This window comes from Baudoinia panamericana (assembly GCF_000338955.1).
Source record: "Baudoinia panamericana UAMH 10762 unplaced genomic scaffold BAUCOscaffold_2, whole genome shotgun sequence".
Taxonomy (NCBI): Eukaryota; Fungi; Ascomycota; class Dothideomycetes; order Mycosphaerellales; family Teratosphaeriaceae; genus Baudoinia; species Baudoinia panamericana.
In genome coordinates, this window is record NW_006911258.1 from 1294873 (window position 1) to 1318468 (window position 23596).

Sequence of the window (23596 nt, forward strand, 5' to 3'; positions counted from 1 at the left end):
CACTGCAGCTACAGCCGATCACGCAAGGCAGGTACCCGACCTGTACGTGTGATGGATGCAATGCCTGGTGCTAGTAAATGCTGGCCCTGAAGTCATGGTTCAACCGATGCCCAGGTCGACGCTGACACACCAAATGGCGGTAGCGGATCATTGCAGAGAGCACAGTGTTGTCAAACTTCTGAATTGGTACATGTGTCTCAGCCTGAGTGTAGGTGTGTGGTGTCGATTGAAGGTGGTACCGAACTCGCACCCCGGATCCTGCAGCGGCAGTCGTGTAACTGAAGTCTGTGGGGACGCCGCGCAGAGTGGACTCTGCTTGTTGTTTAACCTGTGATACAGTGCATTGTACACCAGATCAGTCTTCAAGATGCCGGCATGGAATTTGAATAAATCATCAATCGATGCGTTGTCCGTATCAAACAGCGACTCGCTTGCTTTCATGGCATGGTCAGTCTCTCCGTAACAGTTGAAAGTGCCATGGCGCTCTTCGTGACCAAACAGCGCATGGCTGCTCGCTCCATGGCTGCCACATCTACTCGTGTTTGTTCTTCTGCTGCACATCGCATCAACAAGGACTTGATTTGGCAAAATTGACTGCTCACGCAAGGTCTGATGAACGCCACCTTAGAGGCTTTGCCTAATGCAGATATTGATGCAGGTACTGTGTCACCGCTTTGTGAGTTGCAGAACCGTGCAGTAGACTGCCTGAAAGCTTTATGATCCTGCGTCCGAGCCCACAGCGGCTCTGTAACAGCCGGCAGTGTAGCGCATGTTGCAGGGTCGGCGCCCTGCATGTGTGAACAACGGCATCGCATATCGTCTGACAACGTCAGTCAGAACTTGCTCCCCCGTATTGAGGAGGTGAGATGGTTGCCATCCGCTTGTTGGGAACACCAAGCAAGGAGCCGAAGGCGCAGACACCTCGCTTACTCTAAGAGGCCGCGCCCATCGAAACTGAGTGTACTCTAGGCTGTAGTAGGGGCACACATTGACAGTCGAGTGGCGCCCTCCTTGCTATCACGCACGACATCAGCCCGCACAGGTACACCACAAATCATGAAGTGGGCTCAGAAACTTCAGTCTGCCTCAGCGTCGTCCGCGAATGGACTGCGGCCATCCCCGTGTGTGTCAGAGCCGGACATCGAGGTTATTGACGCAGAGAGGTCCTGTGTTGGCACTTTCAGTTCGGTGCCATGCGTCCCGTTTGCTGCAGAGCCGTTTATTTTCTTCTTCCTCCTCCTTGGAGCAGGTACGGTTGGCTTCTCCTTGGTGATTTTGGCTGCCACATCGACAACGCTTAGACTACTAATGCTCGCGCCTTCGAGTGAAATACCCAACAGCCTCTTCGCCACCTCGGAATCCTTCGGCGCCACTTCAGACAGCTTCCGTTCAATCTGGAGGTCCTGCTCCTCACCGTCCGATCTGAGCCACTCGATTTGCTTGCAACGTACCACAAGTCGAATAACAGTTTCGTCGATTGGAGCGAAGTGCGCCACAGACCTGTTTACCAGTACGTGCAGCAGCTTGCGCACCTCCTCCCGCTTGTAATTGTTGCCTTCGCGGGCAAGCTGCGTATTCTTCAGTAACGGACATAAGACGCGCAGGTAAGTGTGCCGCAGAGCTTTCTGGCCGTCTCTCTCCTCATCCAATCTTCCGGCTCCAGGATCCAAATCCAGCAAGTTGCGTATGATCACGTCCACCAACACGTGCAAGTCGTTAGTGTAGAAATACTCGTAGGTGGCTGGCGTCGTGAACAGCAGGTACAGAAGCTTGAGTATAAGTAGCTGTGGGCTTAGGGCAGCCTCGCGATTTAGGAGCAATATCAGATTCTCGCCAAAGGTTCGATAGGAGGAGCCGTGGGCCGAGAGCAACTTCAGAACGCGGTTTGTCATGCCGCTGATGCCGTCAGGAGACCCAGTCTCATTCGCAAGACACATATACTGCTCGTTCAACACGAGCAGCACACGGATGATGGGGTAATGATAAGGATCATCAGCATCATCCGACAACTGTTCGATTAGCTGGAATAGGTAGAGTATGAAAGAGTCGTCAACAGTCATTAGGTCGTCCTTGCCGAGCTTCTGTATCCGCGACATCTCGTACAGTAGCTCGAGGAGCAGTCTGTGCAGGCCGATGTCATCGTCACGTTTGCTGCGTATCAGCTCCACTAACCGCGCAAACGCTCCGTCGGCTTGCATGAGCTCGAAACATGCCTCGTGGGCGCGACCATCAAACAGCAGCAAGGCAGCTGCCAGGTGGAGCGTGTCCACGTCTTCGTCCTACACAACCCTTAGAACCACGTGTTGGGCCAGACCGAGAGGCTTTTGGCGCACCTGAAGCAGACAATATAAGAACTGTCGCCGGACGTAGTCCTGGTTTTCCTGAAACAGTTTCGCATCCAGAAGTTTGTAGCAATACTTCGCAAGATCGTACTCAGACTTCAAGTATTCCTCTTCAACGTGTCAGCGCTCTTCTTTTGGGAATCTCAACCGGTAGGCGCACGCCTGAAGCTAGTTGCCAATGCGAGGTAGGAGCGCAGCGCGGCATCTATCAGCTCGTTGGTCTCGCTGGGACTCGATACAATGTCGTCAAGCTCTACGTTCCGACGTTAGCGGTCATTATGCTTAGATGGCCTACGGACTCACTGGCTTGGAACTCGTGCACAGAGTGCAGAGTGAAGGAGACTTCATCGTCCATATTACAGCCAGCATTGCCAAGCGCCAGCGCAGGGTCAACGCTATCGCGCAAACATGTCGCTAGTCACGACGAACCAAGGCTCGCAGTGTAATGTTACGAGCGCATAGCAAAGAGCCAGAGTATACACGCAGTCGCGACCTCGGTGTTGGAGGTGCGGTATGATCAGCCGCCGGCAAGTGGGCCGAGCGACCACGAGACCTTAGGACCGAGTTTGCCGTGATCAACCAGGCGATCGCTAACCGGGGCTCATCCTTGCGGGCACCAAGTGGTGCCTGGAACCACTGATATGTGGAGTAGTCACTTCACTTCACCTGGCTCAGTCAACTAACTCTCTTCCACGAAATTGAGCAACGAACAATAGGGCGCGCAGGATGTTTGATCACCTGACACACCACCAGCATCTTCCATCAACTTTCAATGCAGTTATCTATTGACGTTGGATCCAGGAGTATGCCTCTACGCGCTACATATTCGACCCGATCCTGAGAAGTCGAGGTCTTGCACTTGAAGAGCTTAATATTGGAATCGAACGGCACATATATGCCCGCCTGGACCGCTGGCGCGGTTCTCGGAACCCCATAAGTGTCTCATCTAGGCCACGCGGTGGCTACGGCAGTTCTTGCCCACCACGGCAGATGTCGAGATTCGTCGATATTATGGAAGGGTAGGAAAATCTTACTCTATGAAGCTATCTGAAGACAGATCTCGGTGTATAATGTATCATCTTGGAACCACAATATCCATTATGACTGGCATGCGGTGTGGTATATCCGCTCGCATTCATGACACAACTCCAAAACCGGCTTGGTGGCCTTCCGCAACACAAACGATTAGCTTCTCTGTGGTCTGTCGGCACATTGCCCACGGCTGCACCCGAGCCTCCCAAGGTTACTGTACTTCTTTGGAGAGCGGTAGCATATCGTTTGTGACGTTCACCGAAGCTTGTGCCTCGATCTCTGCCGCCGCCTTAGCCGACAGGTGACGGTGATGACTGAGAACAGCCATGAGCATGCAGCCGCAGGCAGCTAATAAAGACACACCGGACCATAGTTGCAGGCTCAGGAAGCCGAATGTGGAGATAAGATGGCCAGCGATGACGGGTCCGGCGAGGGCAAACGGCGCGGCGATCGTATACATCATTCCGACCCATTGCCCGAGCTTTGCCTGCGCAACGGGATCGTTCTTGTCGAGAATGTATGCCATTGAAGCCGGAGGAAGACCGATTACAGCGCCAGAGAAGGCGCCAAAGACGACTACGAAACCGAGTGCTGTACCAACAGTCTTCGCCAGTACCCAGAAAACCAGACATAGTATGCTCGTGATCCCAGTGCATAAAGCGTGGACATGCAGCGCTCCGTAATTGCCGAGGTGGTCTGCGGTCGCAGCTGAAGCTATTCGACCAATGGACGAGCTAGCGTTCATGACGGTAAGAAGCAAGAACGTCTTAATTGCATCCGCGAAGCTAGTAGACGGGCGGGTTGCCTCTCGGTAGGCGACGCCAGTGTACGCCGCCCAGTCTTCGATGTTGAAAAAGATGGCATAGAATCCGAGGAAGATGCAGGCAGTCGAGGCGGAGACCCAAACGAAGCGAGAGTCCTTCAAAGCGTGGCGGTCCCAGGCGCCCGTAATCGCTCTCCAGAGCTCTTGCTTCTCGGGCGTATTGTCCATGTCCTTCTCGAGACTTCCCCGTCTGGGTGCCGTGTTCGGCTTCGCGATGAATGTGGCAAGAGCTGCTAGGAACGTCATGACAGCCGCTACGGAGAGGGAAGCTACGCGGAAGCTTGCTTGTTCGATCAAGTACCGGGTCATGATGGAGAAGATGGCGCCTCCAACGCTAGCTCCAGTGGCGACGATGCCTATCGACGTGCTTTTCATTTCGTGGAACCAAGTTGCAACGACTGTCCCAAGCGATTAGCAACATGTCTCTCGTGAGAACAGCTGTTTGCGGACATACCCCACGAGGACGGGACGAAGAAGCAAGCCATGCCGCAGCCAGTGATGAAACCTTGTGTGGCCCAGACATATGAAAAGACCGCGTCAGGACTCCAGCTTCGACCATCAACGATCGCTAAGAGAAACGTTCCAAGAGCTACCAGACATGTACCTGTCGTCAGAACTTTCGTGATGTGACTTGCGTCGACTAGGCGTCCCACGATGAAGGACAGACCCAGTATCATAAAGCATTGCGTCGCGCCCTGCAGTGCGAAGTCAGTGAGTCAGCTCCATTGTAAAGTCGAAAACGAGTCTGTGCATAGGAGCATCACAACTTACAATCAAGTTGATCCGCATCTTGTCCAAGCCTTGCATCAGCGTATGGTCATAGAACGTGGCGTTTGTTCCATATGCCTGCCGATGTTGTCAATAAGGCATCACGACCACTAAACATTAAATAATCAATCCATACATTAACATAACCCCAGCTGATAAACATGAGACAAAATCCTCCCGTCAGTGCTGAATACGGCCGCCAGCCGCCAGGCCATTGCTGTAGCCACGTCCTGTTATCCTCCTCGCGTGGGCTGTCCGCTTTTGCCAGCAAAGCAGGGGCAGCCAGTGCACTTTCGTCGCCAATGTTGGCGGTAGCTGTCGAGCTAGTTCGAGTATCGGCGACATTCAGAGTCATTCCGGAGCAAGATGAAGACTTCCTACTCGGCGTGACTGAGCCTTTGGATGGCGATCTTAGTGATTGCATGTGCTGTGACATGGCTGGACTTGAGATGAAAGACGGAAGCCGTGAACAGATAGATACGAGGATAAAGCTAAAGAAAGATAGAACCAACCTTTGGGCTCCAAATTGATATATGGGCGGTGGGTTACTCAGAAAGTATGCTCTGACATAGCCGTGCTGGTGAACTGGATTGTACGTTTCATCGTGTCTGGTACCAAGTGCTTGGCGAATGTGGCCTGTAGAAGTGATTCGGACGATCTGCAAAGTGATGGATCCCACAACCAGCAAGTCGCAATCAGCCAGCACAACGGTGTAGTGCGTATGGTCTTGGTTGGAAGTATGCAACCATGCTGTGGCTCCTGCCCAGCACCGACTTTAGCGGTGAAACTCTGGCAGCGCATCCGTTGCTGCATACGCTGCAGGAGTAGGCGTAATCCAAAGCTGATCATTACCACCTTGTGCGAAGTGCACAGCCTCCTTAAGCACACCACAGTAGACCACTGCTTGCCAAGTGGTTTAAGGTCCACACCGGGCAAACGTTCGTAGAGTTGTCTTATCCCAGCCTTGGTCCTCCGCAACTCTGGCCCGAAGGTCAACGCTTTCTACAAGGTCTGTATCAACAAACGCGGAAGCGGTTGAGCCGATTCCAGAGGTGCGTGCTGTGACGCGAGAAGCCGTGAGCGATTTGATGTAGAACCAGAGGTCAGCACAGTGGAGACCGTGCTATGGGGACCAGAGCATGGCGCCAAGTTCTTGGAGCAGCACAGCGTTTCTGCCACTCGGGCCCGCTCGATAGAGGTCATCTCAAGCGTTCGCGCGGTGGGTAACTAGATGGCATGCGGAAGAGATGCAATCGTCGGAGACAAAAGGTGGAATTCACATCACTGGAGGTGTGGAGGAGGGAGGGAGGTTGTGAAAACAGCTCGAGCCCTTCCCCTCCGAGGGAAGGCTTGCCAAGAGCAATACGTACTCTGTACACAACGGCGGAAGCGGACGGGCCGCACTGTACTACAGTCTAACTCGAAGACGCGAGGCGAAGCACCATATCTCACAGCCAACATCCGTTGACTGAGCCAAACTGGCCTAAGGTTATGGCGAGATATAAGATGGTGAGGCTGAACAAGGGACGCGCCATGGAGGGGTCTATCTGCCGACATTAAGCCGCCAAGGGTATCGCAGAAGCAAGTCTCCAAGTCTGCGCCGCAGATGCCCAGCAAGTGTCCAAGGAGGTGTATCACCTCTTCGAGGCACATGAGATGCAAGCAAACGATGCCGCGGAAATGGAAATGCTCGTGAGACTCTGGCCCGCCTCAGCATCTTGTAGAATTCTCATGCAGAGCTCTTATCAGCACAGGGAGCGGCTAGAGGATGGGCGTTTCCGCTTTGGGCAGACCGCAGAGATAAGGCACAACGACGCCCATTCATCGCTGGCACAGTCTCCGTAGACTCTTCAGCACTTCGTCCCAACCAATTGCAACCGTGCAGAGGGGACAAGCCTGGTCCAGATCTCTCGAGTGATTGGACAGTTCAATCTGGAGCGTCTCACGAAGAAGCGCCTCAACGTCGAGCGTTGTTAGCAGAGCCATGATCGAGCACTCAGCTTGCCGGATGGCTCTGGAATTTTGTGAAGGATAAGGTAGCACACGAAGACCTGCACTGACGCAAGCGGAAAAGCATCAAGTACTCATATCTACAGGGCCAAATCTAGACGTTCATATCAAGGTCGAAACTAGTAGCGACAGTCTGCCACACCCGCGAGATAGCGAGGAGATCGACGCCTCTTCTCGTGGATCGGACTCCACTCGCCTTATCAAGCGAGCCCTGATCTAGGCTTGAAGTCAGCATCGTTGTTGCTGAGACGCTGTAGGGACAGGCCCAACAGGCTTAGGGTGCGGCTTCGATACCCTGCCGCTCGCTAGATTCTCCGTTTGGGGGATCCGCGGATTTGTTTCTTTCGGGGGCGTAGTACCAGATTGCTGGGCACGAGAGCTCGTCGGAGATGCATGTCGACGTCAATTGTCATTCATGGTATTAAGAGTCGAGCAAAGCCATACCGGGTGGTTGGACATCAATCTCTTCTCCAGCAAGACACTCACCACCCTCGCGTGGTCGGAAGTGTCTACCCGCCCTACAGAAGGACTTTTCACCTCCGGCAATTGACCGACTGCACACTCACAAGACCATTTGCACATAGGACAAGATGCCCTTCTCATTTGCATCGTTGGTAGCGGCGCCCGAAGTCAATCCAATCACGAGGAAGGCGCGATCGGTTCCGTTCCTCAACCCTTTCAATGTCTACGGACGTGTCTTCTTCTTCTCGTGGTTCGGTTTCATGATCGCCTTCCTGTCTTGGTATGTCATCCCCCCATCTTGTGGCGTAGCCTATCTGCGCACCCCAGACGCCCCTCCCTAACGAGTATGCAGGTACGCCTTCCCGCCGCTCCTCAGCGATGTCATTGCCGCAGATATCCACATGTCTACCAAGCAAGTCAGTAACTCGAACATCATTGCCTTGGCCGCTACATTGATTGTTCGTTTGATTGCTGGCCCTGCCTGTGATCTTGTCGGACCTCGGATCACTTTTGCCGGGTGTTTGCTCATTGGTGCCATCCCAACATTCCTCTCCGGTACCGCATACACTGTCAACGAGCTCTATGCCCTTCGATTTTTCATTGGCATCTTGGGTGGCAGCTTCGTGCCATGTCAGGTCTGGACCACTGGTTTCTACGACAAGAACATCGTCGGTACAGCCAACTCCCTCACAGCCGGTCTTGGTAATGCTGGTGGCGGTATCACCTACTTCGTCATGCCTGCGATCTACGATTCACTTCGCCATCGCGGCCTTCCCACGCACAAGGCATGGCGTGTCTCTTTCGTGGTCCCCGGCATCCTGATCGTTGCCGTGGCTATTGCGCTTCTTTTGCTTTGCCCTGACACCCCCTCTGGAAAGTGGAAGGATCGTTTCCAAGCTGCCGAGAACAATCTTCGTATGCACGGCGTCCAGGGTGCGGTCGTTGACGTTCCGGGCTCGGTTACCGAAGGCAAGCACTCTACTGGCGCCGACTCACCTCCCTCTGACATCAACGAGGAAGAGAAGAAGCTCGACAACGTCCGCGGCACAGTCGGTGATCACGAGGTCGCCATGGGCGAGCAACAGATGCTCGACACAGCGCGCGGCGAGGTTGTCCAGAAACCCACCTTCAAGGAGATGTCGAAGGTCATTTTCTCCCTCCAGACTCTCGTCACCGCTGGCTGCTACTTCTGCACTTTCGGCGCTGAGCTCTCCATTAACAGCATCTTGGGCAACTACTACCATGCCAACTTCCCTAAGCTCTCCTTGCAAGGGAGGGGTAACTGGGCTGCCATGTTTGGCCTCATGAACGTAGTTTTCCGTCCTCTTGGCGGTGTCGTTTCCGACATTGCCTACAGGGCTTCGGGCAACAATCCTTGGGCGAAGAAGATTTTACTCCACGGCTACAGCATCATCATGGGATGTGTGCTCGTTGCCATCGGCGTGTCCAACCCGCACCATCTCTACACACTTACCCTTCTCGTCGGTATCTGCCTGGGTTTCTTCCTTGAGGGCGCTAATGGTCACAACTTTTCATTGGTACCGCACGTTCACCCGTACGCCAACGGTGTTGTCTCCGGTGTTACTGGTGCTTTCGGTAACCTTGGAGGTATTGTCTTCGCCGTCATCTTCCGCTATCACAAGTCCTACGCTAAATCTTTCTGGATCATCGGTCTCATCACTATTGGCATCAACCTCGCGCTCTGCTGGATCAAGCCGATCCCTAAGGGCCAGATTGGCGGCAGGTAAATGGACTGAATACTGGCGGTTAAGATTATGGCGGTTGAGCAGCTATGTATTACTGTGGAGCAGCGTGTTGGTACGTTTTGACTAGATATCCAAGTATTGTGCAATGTCCATGACGATCAAACGTTACACCATTACTGTCTACAAAGATCTTCTTGCACCTCGCCTACACTTCGCCAACATCTGTCTAGGAGACGTTCGGACTAGTCAAGATCCGTGATGCACAAGTCAGAAGGTGGAACCTTTGGAGAACGTCGTTCAACATCGTGTTGTAGTAGCTACCTGTGGCTGCAGATGTAACTACTGTGTGCTTTAACGTGGTCCTCTGCAAGCTATTTACGCAGCAATGGTGACTTCAACTTCAACCCCAGCCTCGATGTTGATAATGATCTGCTTCACCACCTCCGTCGGCGCATTGAGGTCGATCAAGCGCTTGTGAATTCTGCAGGAAAATCAGCACAAGATCATACCGTACGACTTGCCAGCACTGTGCCCACCTCATCTCGAAGAAGTCCCAAGTCTTCGATCCTTCACCGCATGGCGTCTTCCTAGTGGAGATTTTCAAGTGCTTGGTGGGCATGCGTACGGGACCCTTCACGCGCAGCTCCTTGCTCTTGGCGCGCTCAATGAGCTCGCTGCAGACCTTCTCGAGCGAGGCGACCTTGCGGCTAGTAAGAGTGATGCGGATCTTGTGGATCTTTGGCTGGTCGATCTGCGACGTCTTCTTCGGGTCTTGGAACGACATGATGGCGGTATTTGTGCGTTAAGATCTGGGCTGAGTGGCTGTAATCTGCGGTGGTCCGATCACGACTGAGATATCGTTAGTATCGCACTGTCTTCACCACTTGCTGTCCTAGCTCTTTGCATACCTCGGGCAAAACAAGAGCCACGGCAAAGTGATGATCGGTAAGGAGCGAAGACAATATCTTTCGCCGTCGTGGAATGTGAAGTTTGTGCGGCTTCTATATCTTGGCGCGCTAGGCCGGAGTAAGCAATTGCGGCGTATATAGCACATCAGTCCCGCTTAGTGAAGGCACATACGACAGAGGCAATGTGGTAGCCCGCAGAGAAGTCTACCGTGAAGGCATAGGCTCAATAAGTCCCTGACTGTGCGATGGACCATCCGGTTAATGGATTGCACCCTCCGCCACTCGCATCTCTGCCGCCAGCCGAAATACGGCTTGCTATTGCCCCACCGGAATGGGAAGCATGTCTAGATGCATGGCTAATAGTCACGAACTTGTATTTAAACTTATCCTTCCGACAGTTGGCAACAGACGGGCTCGATAATCTTGTCGACTTTCTCCCACGTTTCTACCAGGAACTCGCCTCTGCCGAACCTCATGATGGCACACTTTCGGGGTCGAAAGCCCAAAGCCTTCGCAGGCAATGCTTCATGCTCTTCGATCGTATGATCTCAGAAGACACTGTTCCGCCGACTATGTTGCAATGGAAGTTCCTCTCCAACGTCTGCCGTGTCCACATGCGAAGCGCTGCATTGTCACGACTCATGGCGACCTTGTGGAAGCGCAGGTCGAGTAGTATTCAGTCCACGTTACAGAACCGGAAGAAAGACCTAACGGCACTGTTGGAGTCGCCCGATCCTGGTGTTGCGGTGTTGGAACTAGTGGAACTTGCGCCCGTTATGCGAGCTTCGGCAGATATTGGCGCCTTCTTCCTTACCGGAACTGACTTTATGGACGCCCTATCCTCGGCATATACGAATTTTGCAGTGGACAAACAAAGGGTTGCACTTGTGACTGTAGCCTATCTCGGTCTGCTTGCCCAAGTCAAGCTTGAGCATGCCAATCTCTCTGCGCTGTCGGATGCCCTGTACGGTCTCAAGGCCCAAGCCGATCGGCAGGGCAGTATTGCAACGCTGCTCGCTGATCTTATAACCAATACGCCGCTTGTGGGTCGTCTGAGACAAGCAGGAAGCGGTGCGCCTGCGGAGAGGCTCCATAAGCTTCTAGACACGCTTGAGCTGTACCGCATGCCTAGCATCGAGCGAGGTCATCGTCATCGTCATCGCAAGATGGCCAAGGGTAAACGCAAAGCCACGCACGTCAACGGCGAGCTTCATGTTCACCGGATGAGCCTTGTAGGGCAAATACAAGACCTGTTCCCCGATCTTGGCGCAGGGTTCGTGCTGAGGTTACTGGACGAGTACGGCGACAATGTTGAGCAAGTCACGGCGCACCTTCTCGATGACTCCTTGCCTCCACACCTGCAAAGTCTCGAAAGAAGCGAGCAGGCACCGATCTACGACTCAGACACTCACGAAGAAATAGACCATTTAGCTCCGCGGTCCACGCCACCGCCACCAGACCCATGCGTACCGGACAGACGCAACGTCTTTGACGACGACGAAATCTTGACGGCGGATGCCGCTCATCTGCACATTGGAAAGAGAGCAGATCGAACCGAGTCGTTGCAGCCCAACAAAGCCGCCATTCTGTCCGCTCTAGCCGCGTTCGACGCGGATGACGACGAACGCGATGACACCTACGACGTAGAAGACGTTGGTGGTACGGTCGATACCGCGCACCCGGATGGCGAGCCCGGAACGGCAGCGAAAGTTACGCTCGAGGAGAACGAAATGGCGTTGTTCAATTCGTACAAGGCAACACCGGAGCTCTTCGGCCGAACGTTCGATGTACGACGAGGGCAAGCCCGCTCGGCGCTGAAAGCTGAGACGGGCATGACTGACGAAGCGATTGAAGGGTGGGCCATCATGCTACAGCGTGATCCGCGGAGAGCGAAGAAATTGGAGGAGCGCTTCACCCATTTCAATTGCGCGCAGCCTGCCTTGGCAAGCACGGCCTACAGAGATAGTGAGGACACAGAGGACTCTGACGCGCAGCAGAGTGGCAGAAGCAGTGGCTTTCGCGGACGCGGGAGGGGCGGTCGTGGTCGTGGTGGGGGCAGAGCTGGCGGTGTCGCAGGGCCATCAAGTGATCCAAGCACAGCTGCAGCCCAGCGGAGAAAGGAAGCGAACAAAAGCAGCCGAGCGAACCATAATCGCCGCGATCAGCGTGCGCGAAAGATGGCGAGAGGTGGGTTTGCGGGCTAGGGGGCTGATGGAATCTACTTGACGCTTAGCCGCCACGTCTTGTTGATTGCTACCACCCATGTGCATGTCTGGCCAGCAGTCGTGCGAGAGGAGACAAGTAGATATACGCTTGCTTATACACACCGGAAAGTCAGCCTTGGCCGAAACGCCGTATTTACTCGGACAATGCAACCAACAACATCAGCCGTTTCCCGTCCTAATTGCGCTACCGTCCAAATGCCATCCTCCCTTGGCCTACTCCACAAACTCTTTCACCCGGCCTAGCCAGCCGAGGTACTCCTTTTGCTCCTTGGTATCAATGTACTCTGGCACAAACAGCGCGAGCGCAGTGTTTATGCCTCGCACGTCAAGGTAGCTCTCGAACAGGCTCTGCACTTCCTCATCAAGCTGGGCGAACGGTGGGCCAGTGTACAACGCTTCGGGCTGCTCGCGAAGGATCTCCGATGCGGACTTGTTGTTGTTGACCTTGTTGTCAGGGATGTGAGTGACGCCAGTGATGCTGAAGACGCCGTTGTCGGCTACAAGGTTAATGCGAAGTGCGCCCTGTACTATGTCAGTCATGGTACTATTGCTGCACACATCAACCGAGCAAACATACCTTGTTCTGCCTCTGAATCAGGACGTTGACATTGGCCGCAAACGCTGCCGAGCCTTCGTCTCCCGCCTGGTCGTCTTCCGAGTTCCTCAACTCATCCCTATCAGCAGGTGCAATGCGATCCTCCGGTGCTACTTTGACGTTGCCACCACTTGTCCGTCCCTGGTTAACACTGCCCTTCGTATTCGCACCGCCGCTTTGCGCCGACTCCACTGATTCGTCCTCCTCATCCATCAGTGCATCGTCCATCTCGTCGTCCTGCTGAGCACCCTCCATCATCGGCGTGTTGAAGTCCATGATGTTGAAAGCCACTGTGATGTCCTCATCCTCGTACTTGCGCGTGAGCATAACCTCCTGCTCCCCCTGCACGTCATGCACGGTCCAGTGCGGGTTTTGGCCGAGGAAGTTGGAAATGTTGCTGTCGGACTCGGCCGGGGTGGAAGACTCCTCGCTTTCGAGCTGGATCTCCTGGTTCAGCTTCGCCGCGAGTTCTTGCGATGCATCGTCGAAGCGGGGAAGAGATATGCTGAAGTATCGGGGTAGTGAACAAGTCCGTGATGATCGCAAGGCTGTTTGACGTGTCGCTGGCCGGAGTGCGCTTCTGGCGCTGTAGGAGGCGATACGAGAGGTTGCTCGCGGCGCCGAGCGGGCGAAGGCGCGGAGACACAGCATGCTGGCACGGGAGATGCTGCTCTTCGAATATCTATACGTGAAGCGCTGCTGCTCTGTACGTTGTGGGTGATGACCGGTCAATTCACGTCTGCTGAAACCGATGTACGAAAGTCGTTCATCATTGCGATGTTGTCCAAGCTTCTACATCAGAAGTCGGACCGATAGTTTTTCCGAAGCCGTAGATCCACTAACTACATGACCATGTATTCGTGTATGCAATTGTATATATGCAGTCATATGCGTTGCTCTTCTTCACGCATAGCGACTGTGCTCCAGTACTTCCCACAATTGCTGTCGTCTCACATCGCAAGCTGTAACCATTGCGCCTGGTGGGCGAACACTCATCGGCCCGCAGCTTCTGCCACGCTCCGTGCACAGTCGATAATGTGTTCGAAGCAGCTCCGGCCGTTACGGAGCAATGGTGCCTTGCGGAGCTGCTCTCCTCCTCCTTCCCGGTGCATCCCGATACGTGGCATACTCCTCGCCCTTTCCCGGGCCCGGCATCTCGTGCCTTGGTTGGCTTGCTGATCACAGCAGCTTGCCTTCGAGCTCGCGGTCATCAATGGACTCGTTGCAGGAGCCCAGAACCCTAATTCAGAGGGCCAGCAGGCATCTCTAAGGCAGTCCCCGCAAATTCTGGACTCGCCACCAATGTTATGCTCACTTCTCGCTGATGCCTTCGCTCTGACACACTTCACGGTCCGGCAGAATCCGGTTGGCCTTCTCCTCCCTCAGGGCTTCAACGTCTGCATCCACCATGGTTCCCAGCGTTGCCTCTCGTTGCCGCACAAACCAATCAATCCGCTCTTGCCGCCCTTTAACCCCACCGAGCTCCTGCCGTACCTTTCTTAATTCCTTCGCTGCGCGGTCATGCATCAAATCACGCTGCTCAACAAAATACGTCCCCGCATCCTGCGCGCGGCCATAGTTCGCGGAGCTTCCGGCAATTGCTAGCATAACCACGAGCGCGAGGAAGAATGAGTTCTGCATGTACACTGGAGCTTGCGGAACCCTCGTCTTCGGGTCTGGTTCAGCGCCACCCTGTTCTTGTGCTCGTCGTGCGTAGAACCGCTCCCAGTCTTCCCATGTCGCATTCGCCCAGATGGGATCACTGTGGTCGCCCCAGCTGTGTGTGAAAGGTCCGGGACCCGGGTGCGCACCCCCACCGGCTTCTGTGACTTCAGCTTTGCCGTTCCATCCAGCCCCGAAGCGGTCGTATGCGCTTCGCTTCACCGGATCCGACAGGATGGTGTGGGCGGCAACGATGAGACGGTAGCGCTCCATCTTTATGTGGTGGGCCACGTTGCAGGAGCCGTTGCTGAGGTCTGGGTGGTAGACCTTCACCATCTCATAGAAGCGGGCCTTGCTATACTCGCCGGTGCTTCTCATCGCAAAGATCTGGTACGGAGTCGGATGTTGTTGGCCGTTGAGTGGAGTCGGCCATGCCTGCTCAGAATGCTGGGAAGGAGGGTGCTGGTCATGGTGATCGCTGCCATGGTCGCCGGCTATCGTAGCATACCGTCGCTCACGTCCTCGATATCGCTTGCAATGTCGCGTGCTCCCATCTCGGCGACATGATGACGTCGATGATCCGGACGTATTAGGAAGCGCCTGTAGGGTGGTGTAGGCACCTACAAATAGGCTAGGCTTCCTGGACATCATGATGGTAATGAAGACTGTACACACATGGCCTCTGTCACAAGAGCGATTGTTTGGACAGTATGAGTAGTCAGCGTGAGGCAGTTCGAGGATGCATTGCGGGGAATGCGCTCGTTTGCTCGGATAGATTGCCGAGTGGGCTCGAGCCTAGCAAGATTCCGACGAAGAGCGGAGGGAAGGTGTAGCGACGCGTGAACGCATTACTACGAAATTTGGAGGAGGAGCAATCGCGCATCAACATTGAAGCTGCAGTGCTTCGCTAACGGCTACCCCGACAAAACCCACCATGTCCACTCCCAAAACGACAGTGCCGGTCATTGGGGCCCAAACGACGCCAATTCCGCAGACACGTGAGAAGCCTTCACCCGTACGATCCGTCATCGCAGGCAGCATAGCAGGCGCCGTCGAGATCGCCATCACCTACCCAGCCGAGTTCGCCAAGACCCGCGTACAGCTCAATCAACGGCTGGCACGTGGTCAGAGAGTTCCATGGCCGCCATTCGGTCCGCAATGGTACGCCGGCTGTACCACGCTCATCATCGGCAACAGCATCAAGGCTGGCGTCCGCTTCGTTGCCTTCGACCAGTATAAGCAGATGCTGTCAGACCCCGAGGGCAACATTAGCGGTCCCATGACCGTAGTATCGGGCTTCTTGGCAGGCGCGACCGAGAGTCTGGTTGCTGTGACACCTTTCGAAAGCATCAAGACGCAGTTGATCGATGATCGCAAACGAGCTCAGCCGCGTATGCGTGGCTTTCTCCACGGCTCCGCCCTCATATTCCGCGAGCAAGGCGTTGCTGGCTTCTTCAAAGGCTTCGTGCCCACCACGGCACGACAGGCCGCCAACTCTGCCGTACGGTTCAGCTCTTATACGTCGCTCAAGCAAGCAGCACAATCATACGTTGCGCCAGGCGAGAAGTTGGGTACTGCAGCGACATTCGCTATCGGCGGCTTAGCGGGTATCATCACCGTCTACGCCACGCAACCCATCGACACTATCAAGACACGTATGCAGAGCATCGACTCCAAAGGTCTGTACAAGAACAGCATTGACTGCGCTGTCAAGATCTGGAAGAATGAGAGCGTGTTCAAATTCTGGTCCGGAGCAGTGCCACGACTAGGGCGACTCGTACTCAGCGGCGGCATCGTGTTTGCCATGTACGAAAAGTCGATGGAGTTGCTGGACCAGGTGGATCCGCACAAGAAGTACATTTGAAGGCTTACTACTCGCTAAAGCTGGACCTCAAGGCGGACCTCTCAAACAATCAAGTGTCACGGCCTGTGTCGAGGTATTCATACTCCGCGATAAAGCGACTCATCAACACTGCCTGCAATATCTTGCCAACATGGTTGTTATTTCACGGCAAGCCATGTTCAGACAGTACATCTCCTATTCCACTGTGTTGCCTTAGCCTGCGCTTGGGCCTATCCTGGCGAGCAGCGTTTACACAGGCGTTGTACCTCATCACGGCTCGCAGCAGGACCCCGGACATCTTGCCGTGACCGATCACTGGTGGCAGGGTTGTGGCTACTGCCCAGAGATGCTCCGGTCATAAGACATACGGCGATGCCAGTCACTGCTTCCCTGGCGGTAACGAGGGTGTCGAGCTTCGCATGCTGGTTAACAATTTCGCGAGCGTACCACAGCAGAGAAAGCCTTATTCGCTCGCGGCAGCGCTTGCTGGGTCTACGCTGGTCGAGCGGGTACCTTCAATACGATGAGGGCTGGCGCGAACGTCAGTGCTTTCCCAGGAATTCTGAGGAAGTTTGCGCAGGTGTCTGGGTCCTGGATGGTGGTGCTGGCGAACATGAGTAATCGCTTGGACTAGATCGTCATATCATGGACGGGGCTGTTATACCGGCGTACTCGCTGAATCCGTGTACGACCAGCGTTGCGAGCACGAAAATGTAACGTATCTTGGCTCGTTTGACAACGGCGCTGAGTGGCCACATCGGTCAAGTGCTACGACCGATTGACAGTACCGTCGCCGGTACGGATCTCATGATCAGAGAAGGACTTGCGGAAGAGTGTTCAGGTCACCGGCCACACAATGAGCCGTGAGATTGGATGGGATCTCTCACCTAATCAAAAGACCGGAGTTTGCCAGTGATGTCTAGAACGTACTGAGGCTTGGTGATCCCGTGCAGAGTTGATAGTACCGCACCATGTAACAGTTGTGTTTAGCTTGTTACGGAGGATAATAATACATTGGAGCGGAGCTCAAAGTCAAGACCTGCACCTGCCGGTGCGTCAAGTCCACGCTCAAGCTGGACAATCAATGACTAATCTTGACTGAGCCTCCTTCGCTCATATTGGGCGTTTCTAGCCTCCAATAGATGCTCATATCTTAGCTCAGTGTACAGTATGAGCCGAAACCGAACAATGATCTCTACAGTGGCTGCCTCGTTCGTAGCGCTCGACAAGCTTCGCACCACGCCACAGAAACCGTTCGACCCCGCCATAGAAGTACTGTACATCCCACTTCTGTCGCTCACTGGTCACTTCACAACTCGGAGCATACATTGGTACAATTGACGATGATTCTGTCACCGTCCCGTAACCCACCTTTCCGGCTGCCAACATCGTCGCAGAGTGGCTCGGAGAGCGAGTCGTCTACTGGACCATCGCCGAAGCGGAAACGGTCGAAGCTGGTGCAAGTCGTCACGAGTTCGCTGCCCAATGAATCGTCCCCTGAGCGAGGTGTGAGTACTACAGGTGCGGAGAGTCCTAGGTCGAAGGTCGCGGAGAGGCTGCGCACTTTACAGCTCCATCATGCAGACACATTGGTCAGCGATGCATCAGGGGGATACTCGTTTCGAGATATATCGCCCTCGCCACAGAAGCGACTGAAGCGTGATGCACATTTACCAGCCTCAAATGTTGTTTCGAAAGCGGATGATAATGCGGCGCCGATATTGGCGAAGCATGCCAAGGCATCAAACCCGGTCATGGAAACCTTCGAGATAGCAGAGACACCTGATTGTCATTCGCGCCTTCCAGCCACAGTGGAGCTGCCTTCACGAGGGACGTCTCCTGCTGCAGGCGTTCCTGTCGTTCAGCGACGAGAAGGAAGCAGTGCAGCGGGCAATTCGCGGACACTGTCATCGCCGCCACCTTCACCAGCATCGATCATCCATGTCCATCAGGTGAACCGTGATAATCCGTCGTACTCAGATCCGCTTCCACAGTCGGACAATGACGACTCGTTCGATCAAGCCGCTCTGACTTGGCAAGACGATGAGATCACGGGCTACGACATCACAAGCCCGGATGACGATGGCGAAGGCGTCAACGGCATTGGCTTCAAGCCAACACCCGCCATTGCATACAGTCGCAGTCAGAAGCGGAAGCAGCAAGTCAGTGAGTGGCGCGCGCGAGAAGCACGAGAAGCCCGACAGCGTCGCTTCGAACGGAGGCGTGGTGCTTCCAGCGAACTCGGTAGTGACCCAGTCATGAGAAGGGTGGTACGGTTTCAAGACGTCGGTTGAGTCGAGTATCTGGAGGAGTTGCATGGCCCAGGGTAAGGAATGCGAGCGGTTGCGACTGGATATGCTTTGCGTGCCTGCGTTTAAGCGGCGGAGTATGTACATCTGAGATGCTATCTTTTATCATGTACCTTAGTACGTAAACCGGAAGTGTGGATGATCGTCACCCAAGTTGTCAGCTTCCGGCGTGTCAAGCCTCCAGTCCCGCTCACCACGGTCTCTCTTCCTGTTCTCGATCATCAAACCGATCAGAAATCCAGTGCAAGCAAGAGCACACATCCACAACAAGCCCAAGCTTGTCCCGTAGCCAGTTCGGTATGCCGGTGCTTGCTTCGTGATGAAAATATTGGATGCCACAATACCGCCCTGTAAAAGAACCATGTTAGTGAATCTCTTCCGGACGTGAGCATCAGATGCTACTCACCATATTGCCAAACCCAACCTGGAATGCCGCAGCGACGGAACGCTTATAATGTCCACCCATAGTATTCTGCAGCCAGCCGATCGTGACGGGCTGACACATATACCCGCCGCTGACGATGAGGAAGATGGCAGCGTAGCGCGCGCCGACTGGAATCCGATGCTGGCACAGCAGCATCACATAACCGCAAGTAGCCACGCAGATGCCGGTGATGCAGAAGGCGTAGCGATGGCGAAGGCGATCAGTGCAGAATGCGACAATCAGGCACATTACCGCAGCGACAATGAAGATCGGGATGCTGCGTACTTGGGCGGCTTCGGCCTTGTAACCGAGTTCCTATGGACGGATAAGTTACCAGTCGCCTTGTTTTCATACCAATGGATCGTGGACGAGGCTTACCGTCAAGATGGTTGGAGTAAAGAAGGAAGTAGCATATCCAGTATTGACCACGCCGAGGTACATAAGCGTCCCAACGTACATCTTCCAGTCGGAGAAGATGCGTTTGATGGCTGGCTTATCGAGTCGGTTCATGCGCGCGTCCGCAACATCGGCGGTTAGGCGAGCTACGAGCATTTTCTTCTCCTCATCATTCAAGAACTTCGCCTTCTCAGGCCAGTCGACGATAAGCCATTTACATGCTATGGCGATGACGACGGTCATTATACCTTCGATGATAAAAATCTGTGCAGTAGCTCGTCAGCTTAATCTTAGAGCAGAAGCGAAGAACAGTCCGAAGAGCAGTCCACTTACCCATCGCCAACCACTGTAACCATGGATGCCGTTCATATGCGCGATGCCGTAAGCCAGAAGCCCGGAGAACGAACCAGCGAGGATCGAGCCACTGAAGAAAAGATTAAGGCGCCATTGCAGCTCGTAGCGCTTGTAGTACATTGCAATAAGGTAAGTGCCTGCCAGTACATGTCAGCGTTGCCGATTTATGTATATTAATCTTTCTGCAAAGCACTCACAGCCAGGGAAGAAGCCGGCCTACATCGCACCGAGTCAGCGACACGATTTCTGTGTTTGAAGGTTCGATAGATGTAACACATGTTGTAGACACACCTCGAAAAAGCCTAGCATGAACCTCATCGCGAACAGGCCACCTTTGGTCGTCACGAAGCCTTGCCCTATTGTTATGAGGCCCCAGCAGACCATGATCCCAGCCAGCCATGTCGACGGCGCGAGTCGTTTAATCAGAATGTTGGCGGGTATCTCAAACACGATGTAGGAAGGGAAGAAGATGAAAAGGGCGATGTTGTAATCATTGCCGACCAGCTTCAGGTCCTTTGTCATGCCTTGGATTCTTGCATTGCCTGGCGCATTCAGAGTCAGCGGTGAGCGTCAAGACGTGAGAGCGTATGAGCCATGCCTATGTTCGTGCGGTCAAGGAAGGCAAGCATGTACAAGAACCATAGCACCGGGACGACTCGCATGTCGAGTTTCCGTAACAATTTCTTCTCTGCCTCTGGATCGATCTCGTACTGCTCGATGTGCCTGTCATTGGCCTTCAACCTGTCAGCGTTGTCGTCCACACCAGGGAAGGCTTGACGACTCTCAATTGCGCACCTTGACAGTGATCTCTTCAACGTGTAGCTCCTTAAGCTTCTCATCGGCGATATGGGTATCCATTCTCGGTTGATGGACGTGGGATTTCGAACTGCGAGGCAGCAATAGACCAAGGACGAACGAGTGAAGTCGGGAATCAAGCCTTTAAGCCAATCCTGCCATGCTGCCTCGATGCGTATCCATGCAATCGCATGGCAACATCTACCAGTCACCGCCCTGGCTGCCCCGCGATCCTCCACGGCCGCCCCCGCAAATGGTTAGCCCTATTCATCCGGCGACCATCAAGCGAGCGCCACCAGATCCAGATTCGCGGAACGTATGGGCACCGGCAAGCAATACGGCAAGTTCGCCTAGCAGTAATCTGCACGCCAGAAGCTGGTGCATTTGCCGGGCACTAGCCTGCACTTTACGCAGTTTCCGCCTAGAAAGCTGCTCCGCTGGAAGGTCGGCTATGAACGTTTCGTATTTGCAGTGCTCATGGCTCGCAGAACATTTAACATGCGGCTGATGCAAGCAGTCCGGTTGGTCGCGGGTGTCACCTCCTCAGATTATCAGCAAGTCTGCGGGATGATAGATGTCCGCTTATGCCATCATTGATGGCAAATCCGTCTCCGCTTATTGAAGAGGCGCCTCAGCCGTTGCGGGCAGCTTGAGCTCGAAGAGCATCGATCTCGGCCTGAAAAGCGTCAAGATCTGCTAACACGTTCCTTTCCGTTGCCTCATCAGATATAGAACTCATTCCGTTTGCAGCATCATGCTGCACTGCGGACACATCTGTGGTAGGTACATGGGGCACTGAGTGGCCGCTCTCAATGCTTTGCCCGCTCGTTCTCCGTAAGGAACTAGCGACGCTAGAACGTCGGACTGATAGCGGACCGTCTATGCTCTCGCGCTTTGAGGCGCTACCTCCACCTCTCCTGGGTGGCGGGGCTGGCGGAGCATTACTGTTGGCCGTGGCTGTAGGGCTCGACCTCTCATTGACCCTCGGTGCTAAACTCTCGCTTGGCGCAAGCGTTGCTGTAGGGTTCTGTAAAGAGCCAGTCCTCGTTGAATCCCTACGTGACGGTGGTGGAGGCGGCATTTGCCCTTGAGCAGCTTGTGTTGCTTGCGGTGGCGGCATGCTTGGCTGCGTATCAAATGCCGGAGAAGTTGAGTCGGATGATGTTGGGAGCCTTCTGGATGGTGGTGGCGCTGGAGGAGCCTTTGACCTCTGCTCTGTTTCTACGGATGTCTGAACGGAGGTCGAGGAGACCTCAGAGCTGCTTCTCCCTCGCCCATGCGTAGAGCCCGCGTGACCCCGTCTCCGAGTCGTGGGTGGAGGTGGAGGCGCCTTCTTGATCTGCAAACCTTCATCCACGGCCGAGCTTGATCCTGACCGTACGGTCGTCCCACGCGCTTCTGTTGATGACGATGGGCGCATTATCCCATCCACGCTTGACCTTTCCTCAGGCGGCGGCGGCAGTGGCTTGTTAAGATCACTTGGCGACCTCGGTGTGGTTGGTCTACTTGCTGATGAAATAGGAGGTGTTTGTAATCTTGCAGGCATGCCTGTGGCGGGTATTGAGTCGTCAAAGTCCGCGAAGGATACCGTTTGTGGATACGCCCTGCCATGCTTATGTTTGGGTGGCGCTGGTGGTCCTTCCTCGACAGGCCGGGACGAAACAGGACCCATCAGGCTGGAGTGCTCATCGTCGGCATGCTGCTCTTCATCCGGGTCTGGGTGTTCATCGATTGATGTCCTTGGAGACTCGGGATGGAATTCGTCCATCGAATCGAAGGTGGACTGCCTGGATGACGTTGATGTGTCGGTACTGCTGTTGTTGTCCGGCGCTCTATTTACGGGATCTGAGGTTGGATGAGGCGGTGGCGCCTTCCCTTTCAGAAGTATCTGCGTGAACGCATCTACATCCAACATCGGCCGTCCCGCGCTTCTTCCATCTGAACCATCTCCATTGATAGTGCGATCTGCTCCCTTCTCTTCTGGTTGAGTGCTGCTGTACTTCGCCTCTGACGTCGCAAGGGTCTTCGCAAATGGATTGTACGGCGCTCGTGGTCCGGACTGGCCGCCAAATGCCGCCAGCGTTGGGATAGCTGATCCGCCAGAGTTGCGTCTGGTGTTGACGAGCGCTTGCTCTAGGTCTGAATCGGCCGTTGTCGTCGAGTCTGTCTCGTGGTCGTCGCGAACAATAACTGGTGGTGGAGGTGATCCGGTCCTTCCGTCCGACAGCCTCCGTGGAATGCTGGGCTCTTCGGGAGAATGTGGCGGCGTCTGAATTACAACTCGCTTCTTCTTTTTCGGCTTGGTGTTGGCATTTGCGATGTCTTGTCTATCATCAGTACCGGTGTCACCAGGTCATGCCATGACCGTGCTGTCGCTGCTCAAGGTCTGCTTACGATTGGCCGTCACCGCGTCCGCATGCGCCGCATCGTCAGGAAGCCTGCTCCCTTGCGAACGGCGGAAAGGGTTGCCTGACATGTCGAGACCAGCTCGAGCCAAGAAGATGATAACACTACTCAAACATGGTGAAACTTCAATATAGCGGACCCAGTAAGTGCGTCGTCGCCAGGCATACAGTATCAGCCTTACGAGCGACCAATGCACGGTCGGCGATCGCAACCTATCGTCTCACCCAAGTCAGAGTAACCCCACTCTCGGGCGCGGGCCCAGAGCTTGTTCGAGCATTGCAGACTGAGACGAGGGAGTTTCGGGGAAGTCGCAACGTCTATTGATGCTGGATCAAGTTGCGTCACTTGTTCAGGTCGCCTCTACCCTCGCCTACCTGAGTGGCGAAGTGAGATACCCGATGTAGAGGAGTGATTCTCGTGGGCCCAGCAGAGACGCTGGACGCTCACATTATATCTGCGAGAGTTCTACCTCGCTCGAGCATCAGACTTACTGCACGCCCCATATCAACAGCCATGTTTGACGGGACGCCTTACCT

The 23596-nt window shown here is 54.5% G+C and overlaps 12 protein-coding genes across 12 annotated transcripts; 4 read left to right on the plus strand and 8 right to left on the minus strand.

The window, feature by feature from the left end:
* The first annotated feature begins 677 nt into the window (after nt 1-677).
* BAUCODRAFT_359696 (uncharacterized protein) lies at nt 678-1023 on the plus strand. The gene has a single exon (XM_007674319.1). It carries the CDS (start codon nt 793-795, stop codon nt 967-969), a length of 177 nt encoding a protein of 58 aa, XP_007672509.1. The 5' UTR covers nt 678-792; the 3' UTR covers nt 970-1023.
* Nucleotides 1024-1076: 53 nt separating this feature from the next.
* On the minus strand, nt 1077-2697 carry BAUCODRAFT_21683 (uncharacterized protein; the record flags this gene model as incomplete). The annotated part of the gene is made up of 4 exons (XM_007674320.1): nt 1077-2279; nt 2334-2452; nt 2503-2595; nt 2646-2697. The coding sequence occupies 4 exons, from the start codon at nt 2695-2697 to the stop codon at nt 1077-1079; spliced, it is 1467 nt and encodes a 488-aa protein (XP_007672510.1).
* Nucleotides 2698-3356: 659 nt separating this feature from the next.
* Nucleotides 3357-5466, minus strand: BAUCODRAFT_30450 (uncharacterized protein). The gene is made up of 4 exons (XM_007674321.1): nt 5102-5466; nt 4969-5043; nt 4652-4892; nt 3357-4595 (listed from the first exon to the last, which is right to left on the minus strand). The coding sequence occupies exons 1-4, from the start codon at nt 5399-5401 to the stop codon at nt 3586-3588; spliced, it is 1626 nt and encodes a 541-aa protein (XP_007672511.1). The 5' UTR covers nt 5402-5466; the 3' UTR covers nt 3357-3585.
* Nucleotides 5467-6479: 1013 nt separating this feature from the next.
* On the minus strand, nt 6480-7141 carry BAUCODRAFT_30453 (uncharacterized protein). Its single transcript, XM_007674322.1, has 2 exons — nt 7060-7141; nt 6480-6999 (listed from the first exon to the last, which is right to left on the minus strand). Exon 2 carries the CDS (start codon nt 6949-6951, stop codon nt 6787-6789), a length of 165 nt encoding a protein of 54 aa, XP_007672512.1. The 5' UTR covers nt 6952-6999; nt 7060-7141; the 3' UTR covers nt 6480-6786.
* BAUCODRAFT_360113 (uncharacterized protein) lies at nt 7123-9364 on the plus strand. Its single transcript, XM_007674323.1, has 3 exons — nt 7123-7717; nt 7790-8406; nt 8458-9364. The coding sequence occupies exons 1-3, from the start codon at nt 7566-7568 to the stop codon at nt 9183-9185; spliced, it is 1497 nt and encodes a 498-aa protein (XP_007672513.1). The 5' UTR covers nt 7123-7565; the 3' UTR covers nt 9186-9364.
* A 70-nt stretch (nt 9365-9434) lies between these two features.
* On the minus strand, nt 9435-10250 carry BAUCODRAFT_30455 (uncharacterized protein). The gene is made up of 4 exons (XM_007674324.1): nt 10224-10250; nt 10052-10159; nt 9680-9992; nt 9435-9624 (listed from the first exon to the last, which is right to left on the minus strand). The coding sequence occupies exons 3-4, from the start codon at nt 9925-9927 to the stop codon at nt 9519-9521; spliced, it is 354 nt and encodes a 117-aa protein (XP_007672514.1). The 5' UTR covers nt 9928-9992; nt 10052-10159; nt 10224-10250; the 3' UTR covers nt 9435-9518.
* BAUCODRAFT_30456 (uncharacterized protein) lies at nt 10230-12259 on the plus strand. The gene has a single exon (XM_007674325.1). The coding sequence runs from the start codon at nt 10297-10299 to the stop codon at nt 12253-12255; it is 1959 nt and encodes a 652-aa protein (XP_007672515.1). The 5' UTR covers nt 10230-10296; the 3' UTR covers nt 12256-12259.
* A 113-nt stretch (nt 12260-12372) lies between these two features.
* BAUCODRAFT_361176 (uncharacterized protein) lies at nt 12373-13634 on the minus strand. Its single transcript, XM_007674326.1, has 2 exons — nt 12854-13634; nt 12373-12798 (listed from the first exon to the last, which is right to left on the minus strand). Exons 1-2 carry the CDS (start codon nt 13520-13522, stop codon nt 12490-12492), a joined length of 978 nt encoding a protein of 325 aa, XP_007672516.1. The 5' UTR covers nt 13523-13634; the 3' UTR covers nt 12373-12489.
* Nucleotides 13635-14188: 554 nt separating this feature from the next.
* On the minus strand, nt 14189-15124 carry BAUCODRAFT_45916 (uncharacterized protein; the record flags this gene model as incomplete). The annotated part of the gene is made up of 1 exon (XM_007674327.1): nt 14189-15124. A coding segment is annotated over one exon (936 nt), but the record flags the coding sequence as incomplete, so codon positions are not given.
* Nucleotides 15125-15467: 343 nt separating this feature from the next.
* On the plus strand, nt 15468-16397 carry BAUCODRAFT_145342 (uncharacterized protein; the record flags this gene model as incomplete). Its single annotated transcript, XM_007674328.1, has 1 exon — nt 15468-16397. One exon carries the CDS (start codon nt 15468-15470, stop codon nt 16395-16397), a length of 930 nt encoding a protein of 309 aa, XP_007672518.1.
* Nucleotides 16398-18555: 2158 nt separating this feature from the next.
* BAUCODRAFT_30459 (uncharacterized protein) lies at nt 18556-20403 on the minus strand. The gene is made up of 6 exons (XM_007674329.1): nt 20151-20403; nt 20057-20075; nt 19839-19996; nt 19488-19769; nt 19092-19424; nt 18556-19033 (listed from the first exon to the last, which is right to left on the minus strand). Exons 1-6 carry the CDS (start codon nt 20379-20381, stop codon nt 18800-18802), a joined length of 1257 nt encoding a protein of 418 aa, XP_007672519.1. The 5' UTR covers nt 20382-20403; the 3' UTR covers nt 18556-18799.
* Nucleotides 20404-20800: 397 nt separating this feature from the next.
* On the minus strand, nt 20801-23371 carry BAUCODRAFT_359571 (uncharacterized protein). Its single transcript, XM_007674330.1, has 2 exons — nt 23049-23371; nt 20801-22976 (listed from the first exon to the last, which is right to left on the minus strand). Exons 1-2 carry the CDS (start codon nt 23128-23130, stop codon nt 21286-21288), a joined length of 1773 nt encoding a protein of 590 aa, XP_007672520.1. The 5' UTR covers nt 23131-23371; the 3' UTR covers nt 20801-21285.
* Nucleotides 23372-23596: the final 225 nt, after the last annotated feature.